This window comes from Pinus tabuliformis, chromosome 6 (genome assembly GCF_031772625.1).
Source record: "Pinus tabuliformis cultivar Carrire ecotype Pingquan chromosome 6, CPIR1, whole genome shotgun sequence".
Lineage (NCBI taxonomy): Eukaryota > Viridiplantae > Streptophyta > Pinopsida > Pinales > Pinaceae > Pinus > Pinus tabuliformis.
The window spans coordinates 1,667,453,356-1,667,464,875 of record NC_142292.1 but is presented as its reverse complement, the minus strand read 5'-3'; the positions used below and the strand labels follow the sequence as shown (position 1 = coordinate 1,667,464,875).

At 41.6% G+C, this 11,520-nt stretch overlaps 1 protein-coding gene across 1 annotated transcript; it reads left to right on the top strand.

The window, feature by feature from the left end:
• The first annotated feature begins 2,292 nt into the window (after nt 1-2,292).
• On the top strand, nt 2,293-3,921 carry LOC149265353 (uncharacterized). Its single transcript, XM_089403492.1, has 3 exons — nt 2,293-2,708; nt 2,747-3,615; nt 3,668-3,921. Exons 1-3 carry the CDS (start codon nt 2,293-2,295, stop codon nt 3,919-3,921), a joined length of 1,539 nt encoding a protein of 512 aa, XP_089259618.1.
• Nucleotides 3,922-11,520: the final 7,599 nt, after the last annotated feature.

Below are 11,520 nucleotides of genomic sequence, written 5' to 3'. Positions count from 1 at the left end.
AGGTCTTAGGATTTACTGTCTCGAGTCAAAGGAGTCAACATCATGTTTATAAGACCCTTATGGGCAAAAATATATTTGTAAAAATAATTATTTTTGAGTTTAGAAAATCCTGGAAGCTCCTAAAGTACAAGTCGACCCTGGGAAAATCAAGTCGGCCTAAAGGAGAGAATTCGACCCCTTGAGAAGGATATAAAAGGAAGCAATTCAACCTCATTTGGAAAAACTCACTCAACAAGTTCAATCTACAAGAAAGAGTTCGATCTATAGCTGGGAAGAGCAGGAAAAGAAGAGTGAAGGCCAAGAAAGCACAAGAAGGACATAAATATTTTGTTTTGGGCTCTATCTCTCTCACACGTGCGAAATTCTAGGGTTTCTGGGCTGCAGGAAGAAGTGAAGTTACAGGTCTGAGTTGTAGGAAGATGAAGTGCAACATCTTGTAACTAGAAGGAAGGATACTTGATCTAGAACTCATAAGGAGTTGTCTTGCTATTAGGAAGGTCCTAAGAGGAGGCTGCTCTAGGGTTTCCTTGGAAGCTTTAAGGTCGAAATTGCAGGGTCGAAGTTGCAGGTTGGGTAGCAGTATTGAAGCTGGCAGGTCAAAGTTGCAGTGTCTAACATTTTGGTGTAGAATCAAGGAAGGATTTAAGGAAGGGATGACTTGGTACTAGGAGAAGGATTGGTCTAGGGTTTGGGTCTTTGTATATCATTTGAAGCATATTTTAAGAAGAAAGCCAATATATGTGTCTATTGTTGTTATTAATGTTCTTGACATTGTTTGATGAATAGATCTAACTAAAGAACACAAAGAAGATAAATAAGATTCACAAGCAAATATCAAGTTAAAGGAAAATAAGTACAATAAGCTGCCATTATCAATTTTCTAACAATTTCACCCTGGACTTCTCGTGGGAAGGCGGGGGGGGGAGTAGTTGCATTGAAGAGGTAAACAACAATTAGGGCTTGCAACTGAGCACATGGTTTGCCAAAAGGGCCTTAACCATCAGAGCCACGTCTCGACCACATCCATTGTTGAGGCACGGTGATAATGAGGCGAGTGAACCTAATTGGTGAAGTCTCGAAAGACAAAAGGATTTTAGGGGATTGAAAACCAAAGTGAGGCCAATGGACAATGTACAAAATGAAGGATTTTAGGGATAAAGGTGGAAGGTAAACCAAAGGCTAAAGGAGTTGCAAAGGAATGGTAAAACCAAGACACAATGTGAGGAAGATTGTCGTAGGCAGGAGGAGGACAAGGCTACCTCACCCCTAGATAACACGTTGAACCTTCCCCAAAGAATCCTAAACCAAGCAAACCAAAGTAATATAAATGTAGCTGACCCAGTGGAAAAAATTAAGAGCAAAGACAATACTAGTATACTTGTTGGAGTTGAGCTCCCATAAACCTAGAAGAGTTTAAGTGCAGGTACTCCCACCAGTGGGTATGCGGGCCACATGCAACCTTTCCAATACTTGGAAAATGTAGATAGTCTAGCTCATGAAATGGAGTGAAGGATGGAAGGCCAAACCAACATGGAAGAACAACTTGGACCTTCCACGTTGCTTAAGGAACTACTATAGAAGCCGCAGAGGAAATATCCCATAGATAACCCGACAACACGACATTGACACCAAATATCATCAATTTGACCCCAACAATTGTAGGAAATTGAGGAAGTTTCAAAGATTTCCAAATTAAAACAGTTCATTATCATTAAATGTGGGCGACACTATCCCTCTCTTTAATGTTTGGGGTGACAACGGAATAACAAATCCGCTCAGTAACCTAACACACATCTCAACACCCCATCAAATTTTTAATTATTTTTATATAATTTATTATTATATTTAAATTTTTAATCCCCTATCCTTATCACTAATGTAAGTAATTCATAAGAGAGTATCAATAATCATATTAATCCATAAGAGATAAGATATCCCTGCAAGAACTTAAGATTACCGCCTCGCTTGCCCGGATGGTCACATAAAGAGTGGCCCTGTCCCCACAAACCAAAAAACTCCTCAAAAACAACATAATTTCCCCACCCCACACTAACGTCTTTCAAGGGAAATGGCAAAATTTGAAAAGCTACTTAAGGCGGTGCAAATATTTTGAAATAAAGAGAAGAGTATCCCCACCTTCGAATGCCTATAATACTAGATCAGTGAGTGCTGCGATCCGATGTAGTGTAGGGTTTAGTGGTTCTGCATGAGGGTTCAGGAAGATTCAAGGGGTTTATCTCGGAATTTAAGCCTCCGACCGGATCAGTAGAGAGACTGTAAAATTGAGGTGCAATGGCTGTGTCTTCTTCACCTTCGACAGATTTCTCTTTCGAAACCCAAGAATTAAGTTCGCTGTTATTGAATGCTTCCTCATCATCGTATGATATTTTGAATTCATGCCGGGTCGTGGAATCCTTCATCGATAGGCACAGCTGGGATCAGACCAGGCATTTTTACATAACATGCTTCCCCGTTCTTCTCCGCAAGATCTTCGGCTTCGAGGAGGTCTTACAGCCGTCCGGCATTGGCGGATGGATCGCGCAGACCTCTGAGCATTCCGCGAATGCGGTCGTAAATCTTCTCTCGCCGTCTGGAGCTTTGTTTTCGTCAATCTTTGACGCAGATGAGGAAAATGTGGTTCGCTATGTGTTTCCATCCGAGCGCCTTCCGACGTGGATTCGTCACATGCTTCAGTCGGAGAGGGGTTTGTATATCTTATCTGAAGTCTGCCCTGCTTTATTTAAAGACCGATTGAAGGAGGACGGCCATGGAGGAGGATTCAAGTGCAGTTGAATGCATTTGAGTATTTTATGTTTTGGTTTGGTTATTACGCTGTATGCAAAGATAATGATATTATGCATCGTTCGGATTCGGATGAAATGAAATTGGGGTTTAAGAAGGCTTCCCGGTCTCGTTTCGAGAAATGGGCGTCTTCTCTGCATAGTTTGCATGGTAGCCATGACAATGGAAGGCCTGTGAAGTTAAATTCTAGCCCTTATTTGCATCTTCTGAATTTGTATCTACACAAATTTGTTCCTATATCTGATTTTTGTGCTCCCAGTGTGTCTGTACATCATTTTTTCGAGGAGAATCCATCGATATTTTCTCGCGTCGAGTTTGTTGTTCATACCTTTGTACAGTTTTGGTTAGTGAATGATGATTTTTCGCCCTTACCTTCACGGGTTTGCCAGTCTTTTGGTATTTTGTTACCTGTTAATAATCGATATCATAGGTATGGTCTCCCCAGTGTAGAAATCACAGAGGTTGTGAAAATACTGGTCAATTATGTAAGCAGTACTTTGTGTTGTCCTCAAGAAGAGTTGAATTCTGGATGGAGAGCTGCATCACAAATGGATACCTTGAGATTGAGGTCATTTTCCTTGCCACGGAGTAGTTTGGTTGTGCCTGCTACATGGTCCCTTCTGTTACAGAGGCCTTTGTACAGGTTTATATTACGAGCTTTCAGTTATTGGCCAGTAGGTGCTTGTCTGAAGAAGGCTACACACATTATTGATCTATGGTTGGATTATTTACAGCCTTGGAATATTGGTGAAGAAGGCGAAATGATGCCCGCTCTCGAAGAGGATCACTCTCGAAGAGGATCATTATTTGGAGGCAGAGAATAAGATGCTTAGGGATAGGGATCAACGATTGTCTCCACTTTCAGGCAGCTTGCTTCAAAAGAAAAAGACTGGTACTGATTCTGTGGGATCATTAGTAAAAAGAAGCACGAAAGAAAGTTGTTATGGATATAATGATCATTGGCAAAACTATGTTCTGGCTAATTATCCTTTTTATAGCTCTCTTGTTGTTCAGTTTCTTGTATTTGCCCACAAGTTCGTGCACATCAATACCAAGGCAATTCTTCAGATGACTCACAAGGTGCATTGCTCTTTCCTTTATTCTATTATGTCTTATTGATAATAGCAAGGAATAGATGAATAAACTTTGACACTTCAAGCAAGACCCCATGTTTATTTAAAGCAAGATCCAATGGTGGATTAAAGGTACTTATTTCAAGGTAGGATCAACAATTAGGATTTTTTTTTTTTTGTAAGCTAGTGCGGTACTCTATTTTCCATTACTAAAAACCAGAAGAAAATTACAAAATTGGACAGGTCTCCACCCGCCCTTAAGGGAAACTGGGCTTCGTTACCATCTGAAATGTTTCAAAGCCATCCAAAAACAGTATGTCACCAACCTATCTATCCATGCTAAATATACATCTATCCTTACTAACAGTTTAAAGTTTTCTTTCTGAGACAGTACCATCGAAATATGTATAACAAAAACAGTAAGACAGCTACATAGATAAAAACCTCGACGCCGCAACCTGCAAACTTTTACTGCTTCGGTGCATCCTTTGGTTCTTTCTCAAACTTGATTCCCAATCCCCCCGCTTGGAGCAGCTGCACGATATCATCCATTTTTTTGTCTTGCATCATTAGAGTCACTTGAATGTTTTTCAGCTCCTTTTTCATAGTTGGAATACCTTGAAGCAATTCAGCCATCTCTAAAGCTACTTGTTCCATAGCCTTAGCTAATAAACGCTTCATACCCCAGTAGACATGTAAAGACTGTTTATATAATGTCATTCTACCTCGCGTATGTCCAGGGTCAGGGAGATATTGTTCCCAATCCTCCATCTCTGGCTCTGAGTACCCCTGCAAAGCTTCTTCCTCCATCTGCTCTATCATCCTTCTGATATTGGGATTGGTGTCCAAAACATATGCAGCTTCTGCTTCTTGCAAGCGCCTCCTCAAATCCTTCTTCCCTCGCTTTCTTCCTCGTACCTCACTGGCTGCACCTTCCTCCATTTCCGAACGCAGATTCGAATTTCTATTCCCTCGACTCCCTCGCCCAGCAGGTCTCCCTCGCCCTCTCTGCTTCGCTCTTCCCCGCTCTCCTCTGCCCTGGCCTCGTCCCTCCACCTCTTCGTCATCATTCCTCTCAAGGTCTTCACTCTCCTCCTCACTGTCTCCCGCTTTTCTCGTTTGGGTCTTCCCCATGCCCGCTTTGCCTTTCACTCCCCGTTGAAACTCCTCCTCTGCAAAGAACTTCCTAATATCAAATTCCTCTTCCGAATCATCCTGTATATCAAGATAAACCCTCTGCATGGCTTCTGCAACAGTGCTCTTGCCTTTTTCCATTGGGGTCGCTGTTTTACTCCGCGTCCACCTGCCTACCCCCCGTTCATGGTGCTCCGCCATCTTACAGTCCTCCTGCTTCTGCAATTCCTCTCTGCGCTTCCTCACTCTCTTCAACTGCATATGGAGGTTCGGGCGATTACATGCATTACTTAAACAATCGTGAGGCTGCCACCTTGCCATCGTGAAACTTCGCTGCCTGGCTCTATCATTAATGTCCATTCCAGTTACATCTCCATGATGGGAAGGTAGTAGGACGTCGCCGCCATAACCACCACGTCTCCTCGGTACCTTGGCCGACTTTCTTCTTGGTATGCTAAACCTTCCCATGGGTCGAATGCTGCCAACCTTCAGACCATTAATCCCATAATATCGAACTAGTGGATGGATTAATCTCACAATAAGTGCTCTGTCCTTTCCCCACTTTATTATAATCCCAGGTCGTCTAATGATTCCTCTGCTGAGCGGTCGCATCGTCATAATCTTGGTATGAGATAGTGTTTAAATCATTCCAGCAAGTTCCTCTGCTGAGCGGTCGCATCGTCATAATCTTGGTGTAAGATGGTGTTTAAATCATTCCAGCTTGGATCGTCTTGCAATGACATCCAGCTACAATCGACACTCCTATTCAGCCCTCCACAACCCCAATTAGCCAGTAGATCGGCCGCCCGGTTGCCATTGCGTAGTACATGAGTTGTTGTTATGTATTCGATCCTACGCAACAGCTGCTCAATGTCCTGGAGGATCCCTGCTGTCCGCCAGCTCTTCGACACGTGTATCCAACTCTTCCCGTCCCTTAACTTCTTCAGCATATCAACGGTAATTTGGGAATCACCCTCTATTTCTAAACTCATATAACCGTTTCTAACTGCGATCCTGAGTCCATGATAAACTGCCCATAATTCCGCTTCATTGTTTGTCATCTCTCCCCCATCTTCAGCATAAATCCACCTCGTATGACCACTACTATCCCTGAAAAGACCCCCGAAACCTGCTTGTCCCGGGTTGCCCTTTGAGGCCCCATCGAAATTTAATTTAACTCGTCGCTCACCAGGCATCCTATAATGGTTGGGGCTCGACACTTCTTTCTTAAGCTTCCGCTCTGGATTGGGATAAATCATTTGAAAATCCATGTTTAACTTAGAAATTATCCTCTGTTCCTCCGGATTCAATCTCCAATCCTCTTCGTCCCAGACTTCTGATAAAACCGTTTCTTTCAAAGATCGACATATTTCCTCCCAAAGTTGCGGCACTTGCCAACAGTTATCCCTAAAGATTCGTCGATTCCTCTCTTTCCAAATCGCCCAAATGACAAAACCAGGTGCTAGATTCCAGAGTCTCCTTACAACTTTACTTTGGAAATTTCCTCTGCCCCATTGAAACAAAGTATTTCTGATGCTACCAGGATCCCTCCTCGTCATACCAAAGAGCACTCTAATTTCCTCCCAAATGCTTAGAGTATACATACAGTGATTCAGCAAATGCTCCTGGGTTTCGAAAGCCTTAGTACATAGATGACATCGTGATGGACCAATCGTTCCTCGTTTCTGCATATTGTCCCAAGTTAGGATCCTTCCTCTGCATACCAGCCAAGCAAAACATGTAACTTTAGGCCACCATTTACCTTCCCAGATATTTTTCCATCCTACTGGTTCCTCCGCTCTAACCTCCTTCGTGGCCCAATAATAGGCTTCTTTTACTGTAAACATTCCAATCATTGCCTTACCCCACCTCAAGATATCGTTACCTTCTCGAAGCTTAATTTTCCGTGTTTCTATTGTTCTGTCAAACGATTGCCTTGCCTCTTGTCCGAGGTTATCCACCCATTCCTCTGGTCTTCGCCATGCTCGCCATACATCATTGTATTCAGCTCTTTTCCAATAATCTTTTACATAATTCAATCCTCTTCTTTGCGCTATTTCTTTGATTTCTTGCAGACTTTGTATTCTGTTCAAAATACCCCACTGTTGCCAACTATCCTCCCAAAAACGGGCAGAGTTTCCATCCCGGATTTCCCAAAAGGCATAGTCCTGAACTAGACCCTTATTTCTGCTTGCAAAATCCCAAATCTGTGAACCTCTGGGGGTTTCCTCTATTCTCAATCGTTCCATAGTTGACTGAGGCATTCCATATTTGTGGTACCATATTCTTTTCCAGACATCATCTCCTCCCTGGACCCATCTCCACCTATTCTAACTAGCTCAAAAAAGAAAATTAATATAGCAAAGATTAGAACGAATTCTCATGAGCTCCATAGTGAGACTGGCCGCTGGGTAGTTCCTAAAATGCCATGGATGGAAAGGATCTGCCATATTTGTGAGAATAAGAGCATCGAGGATGAAAACCACTTCCTCTTAGAGTTCCCCGCATACAACCACATTAGATCTCAATTTCACAACTTTTGTTACAATACTGACCTTTCTAGCCTTTTACAATGCCAAAATTATAGTGAACTCGGGAGGCTTCTCTCCAAGCTTTTTGAGCATCGGAATAAAATCTTAAATCAAAATAAATAATTTGTCTTTTTAGGTCCGATAGATCATTATTTGGTCTCAGTGGATGTTAACAACCATCATCATCATCATCATCATCATCATATTTACAATTTCAGGATCTCGCACACCCAAGCCTCCTTCCTCTTTCCGCATAATTACATTCTTCCATGAAACCAAAGTCCATTTCTTCTGCTGCTTAGGACCACCCCATAAAAATTTGCCAAAGATTTCTCGCATTTTAACAAAAACTCCTTTTGGAGCAGCCATAATTGACAAGTGATATATTGGAATAGATAATAGGACAGATTTCAATAGGACAATTCTACTTGGTAAGTTCAGCAATCTGAATGCCCAACTATCTAATCTTTTCCGAACTCGTTCCAACAAACTTTGCCAGTTCTTAATCCTATTGGGGTTTGCATCCAATTGAATACCCAAATACTTCGTGGGTAACTCCCCCTTCTTAAAGCCTAGGACTCTGGTTAAATGGGATTTAATAGATTCATGCGAATTAAAGATAAAAGTACAAGATTTATCATTATTAATCTCCATACCTGATGCGTTCTTGAAGACTTCTAGGATCCTCTTGAAGTTCCTCACCTCCTTCAGCGATGCTTCGCCAAATAACATCAAGTCATCAACGAACTGTTGATGTGTGATAGTCAGATTATTCCCCCACAGTCGTATACCCCTGAGTCTCCTTTCAATAACTTCCTTTTTGATTTTCCTGCTTAATCCTTCCATAGCTAAGATGAACAGAAACGGAGAAATTGGGTCCCCTTGCCGAATTCCCCTGCTAGCATTGAATTGAGCTGTAGGAATACCATTAAGCAAGATTGAAAAACTTGGGGTAGAGATCATACTAAAAATCCATGCTATCCATCGTCTTTCAAAACCATAGGCTTCCAAAACCGCTCTAAGATAATCCCAATTTAATCTGTCATAGGCCTTGGATAGATCCAACTTCATGAGCATCCCTTTTTGTTTATTCATCTTCAGAGAATGTATAACCTCCTGAGATACCACTATTCCATCCAGGATCTGCCGACCCTCCACAAACCCCGTCTGTTCAGGCGCAATTAAGTTAGGTAAAAGAGGTTTTAGTCTTTTCACTATCAAGGTGGAAATTATCTTATAAATAACGTTACACAGGGCTATGGGTCTAAAACCCTGTGGTTCCTCCGAACTATTACTTTTTGGAATTAGGGTCAGAAAAGTCGAATTTATTCCAGGCCAGATTCTCTGTCTCATTCGGGATTCTTCTACAGCCTCTAGAATATCTTTTCCCATAAACTTCCAACTAGCCTGGAAGAATTTCACCGTATACCCGTCTGGTCCAGGAGCCTTATTCTTGCTCATACTCATAACAACTTCTCCTAATTCTTCCATTGTCACAGCTCGCATTAATGCCATGTTTTGCTCCATAGTTACTAACCTCGGTATCTCTCTACAAATAGTATTGATAGCTTCACCTCTATCCCATTGAGTTTCTGTCAAAATTCCTTTAAAGTAGCCAATTAGAGTTTGTTCGATCTCTTTCTGTTCAATTACTCTGTTTCCCTTAGCGTTTTTGATGGAATAGATTCTATTCCTCTGTCTATGTTGAATCATCGCTTGATGAAAAAATTTAGTGTTACTCTCTCCTTCCCTCAGCCATTTAATCCTTGACTTTTGTCGCCACAAGATCTCCTCTTGCTTCCTTCGCTCTTCCAACTGACTTATTATTCTACCTTCCTCCCTACTTGAGACATCATCCCGTCCTTCCAGAATAATCTTTTGTTGGATATCCTCCATATCTTTTTCTAACTTCTGCTTTGCTTCAATAATATTCCCAAATTCTGTCCTGTTCCAGTCTTTTATTCGCCTTTTAATTTCTTTTAATTTCAGTTGTAGAGTATGCATTTTCCCGGTCCCGTTGATAGTACTCTGACTCCACCACTCCTCCACTTTCTGAATGAATTTCTGATCTCTCAGCCAAAACGACTCAAATCGGAAAGGCTTCTTCCCCTTAACCTTCTTGATATCAATATCTAAGCGTATGGGCCAATGATCTGAACCCAGACTGGGAAGAATATTCGCTTCAATAAACACATCTCTATTCAAAATTTCCTCAGACAACAAAAATCTATCCAGTCTGGAAGCAATTTGGTGCTGTCCTCCTCTGCGATTGTTCCAGGTATGAACTCCATTATTTGTAGGAATATCAACTAACCTCAAGTCCCTAATCATGTCATTGAACGCCTCCATATTCTGGTCCTCTCTCCTTATACCCCCTCTCTTCTCTCGCAAATCTCTAATCATATTGTAGTCCCCTCCTATTATCCATGGGACATTCGGAATTAAGCTTCTCAAATTATAGATATTCTTTAAGAAATCAGGCCGTTCTCTATGATTATGAGGTCCATATACACCTGTGATAAGCACTCTATCACCCATTCCCACAAGTCGAAACAGTCCTGAAAGGATTCTAGGTAGACTATACCAGTGTTCAAAAATTACCTCTTCCGGGTTCCACAAAATAGCCAGACCTCCTGCTGTTGCAATCGCATCCAAAGCCATAACCTCATATCCAATTTTTAATTGTTGAATAATACCTGCCAACTGTTGGCTTTCCATTTTTGTTTCCTGAATGATCATTATACTTGGTTTATCTTTCTTCACTCTATCTTTCAAATATCTCTGTTTTCCTTTACTATTTAAACCCCTAATGTTCCAACTAGTAATAATCATTAAAACTTTTTAGGAGTTTGTTGAAATACCTCTGATAAAGGTATCACCCTTCCTGAATTGACTAAGGTCTCACCCACTGCTTGGATTGACTCAGTTAAAGTCCTTCTCCCTTTTTTCCTACCTCCTTTTCCTTGACCTTCCCCTTCTAAAGATTGGGTCACCTGGTTTCCCACTTGATCACTACTATTTCCTACCAGTGCTTCTTTCTTCTCCTTATATCGTTGAAAGGTTTCTTTATACAATTGTTTCTCTTTCTCCGGAATAAATCTTTCATCTAATTTTGTCCATTCATTAAGTAATTTTTTCAATATCCTTTCCTCATCTGCGCCCACTTCCTTAACAGTCTCCGTAATTATCATTGTTTGTTCGTCTGTAATCTCCTTCCTCTCACTCATTTCTCCCTCCATTTCTCTACTTGGACTCCTACTTTTCCGTTTGCCATCCTTAATGATTTCCATTGGAATAATTTCTGTACCCATCTTTTCCTGTTTTTCCCCCTCCAGCTCTTCTCCTGTCTCTTGAAGGGTAATAAACTTATTTCGATTCTCATTAGAGGAAGTAGTTGCCTTAAATAGGGGTTTTGAGGTGCCCGGAGCTTGTTTCCTTTTCCTCTGTACCTCTGTGAATTCATGTCCCATCCCTTCCGCTCCCTCTGCTTTCGTTGTTTCCTCCCTACTGGTCTGCTCTACCACCACTGGTCGATTTTGTGGGCATTCTTTGACAAGGTGTCCGTATACATGACATTTCCTACATCTGAACGGTACATGTTCATAATCCAAGGGTTGTTGCCACAGTTCATCTTGATATTCTAGCTCAATTGATTCCGGCAAAGGGTCTGCAATATTCATATACACGCAGATTCGAGCATATGAATTATATTTACCTCTTTTCGTCGATTCCGCCACTTTGACAAAAGTACCAATAGAGTTTCCTATGCCTTCCAAAATTTCAGGATCCCAAAATTCATCCGGCAACCCAAACAATCGAACCCATATCGGTGCAGCCATAATCTTCTCCTCATCCGGGTTGTATCTGTCTTCCCAGTATCTTGTGAATAAACCCGCATTGTTCATGAAGTACGGTCCCTCCTCAAAAACCCTGTCCTTATCTGCAAGGTTGGCAAAGATGACTGTAAAGAAACCCTTCGC

What these genes read in the sequence shown, in the direction of transcription:
- LOC149265353 (XM_089403492.1), top strand. Translation starts at nt 2,293, where the DNA reads ATGGCTGTGTCTTCTTCACCTTCGACAGATTTCTCTTTCGAAACCCAA. An exon ending in CTTCAGTCGGAGAGGGGTTT is followed by an intron (nt 2,709 to 2,746) that starts GTATATCTTATC and finishes CTTTATTTAAAG; the next exon opens with ACCGATTGAAGGAGGACGGC. An exon ending in AAGAGGATCATTATTTGGAG is followed by an intron (nt 3,616 to 3,667) that starts GCAGAGAATAAG and finishes CTCCACTTTCAG; the next exon opens with GCAGCTTGCTTCAAAAGAAA.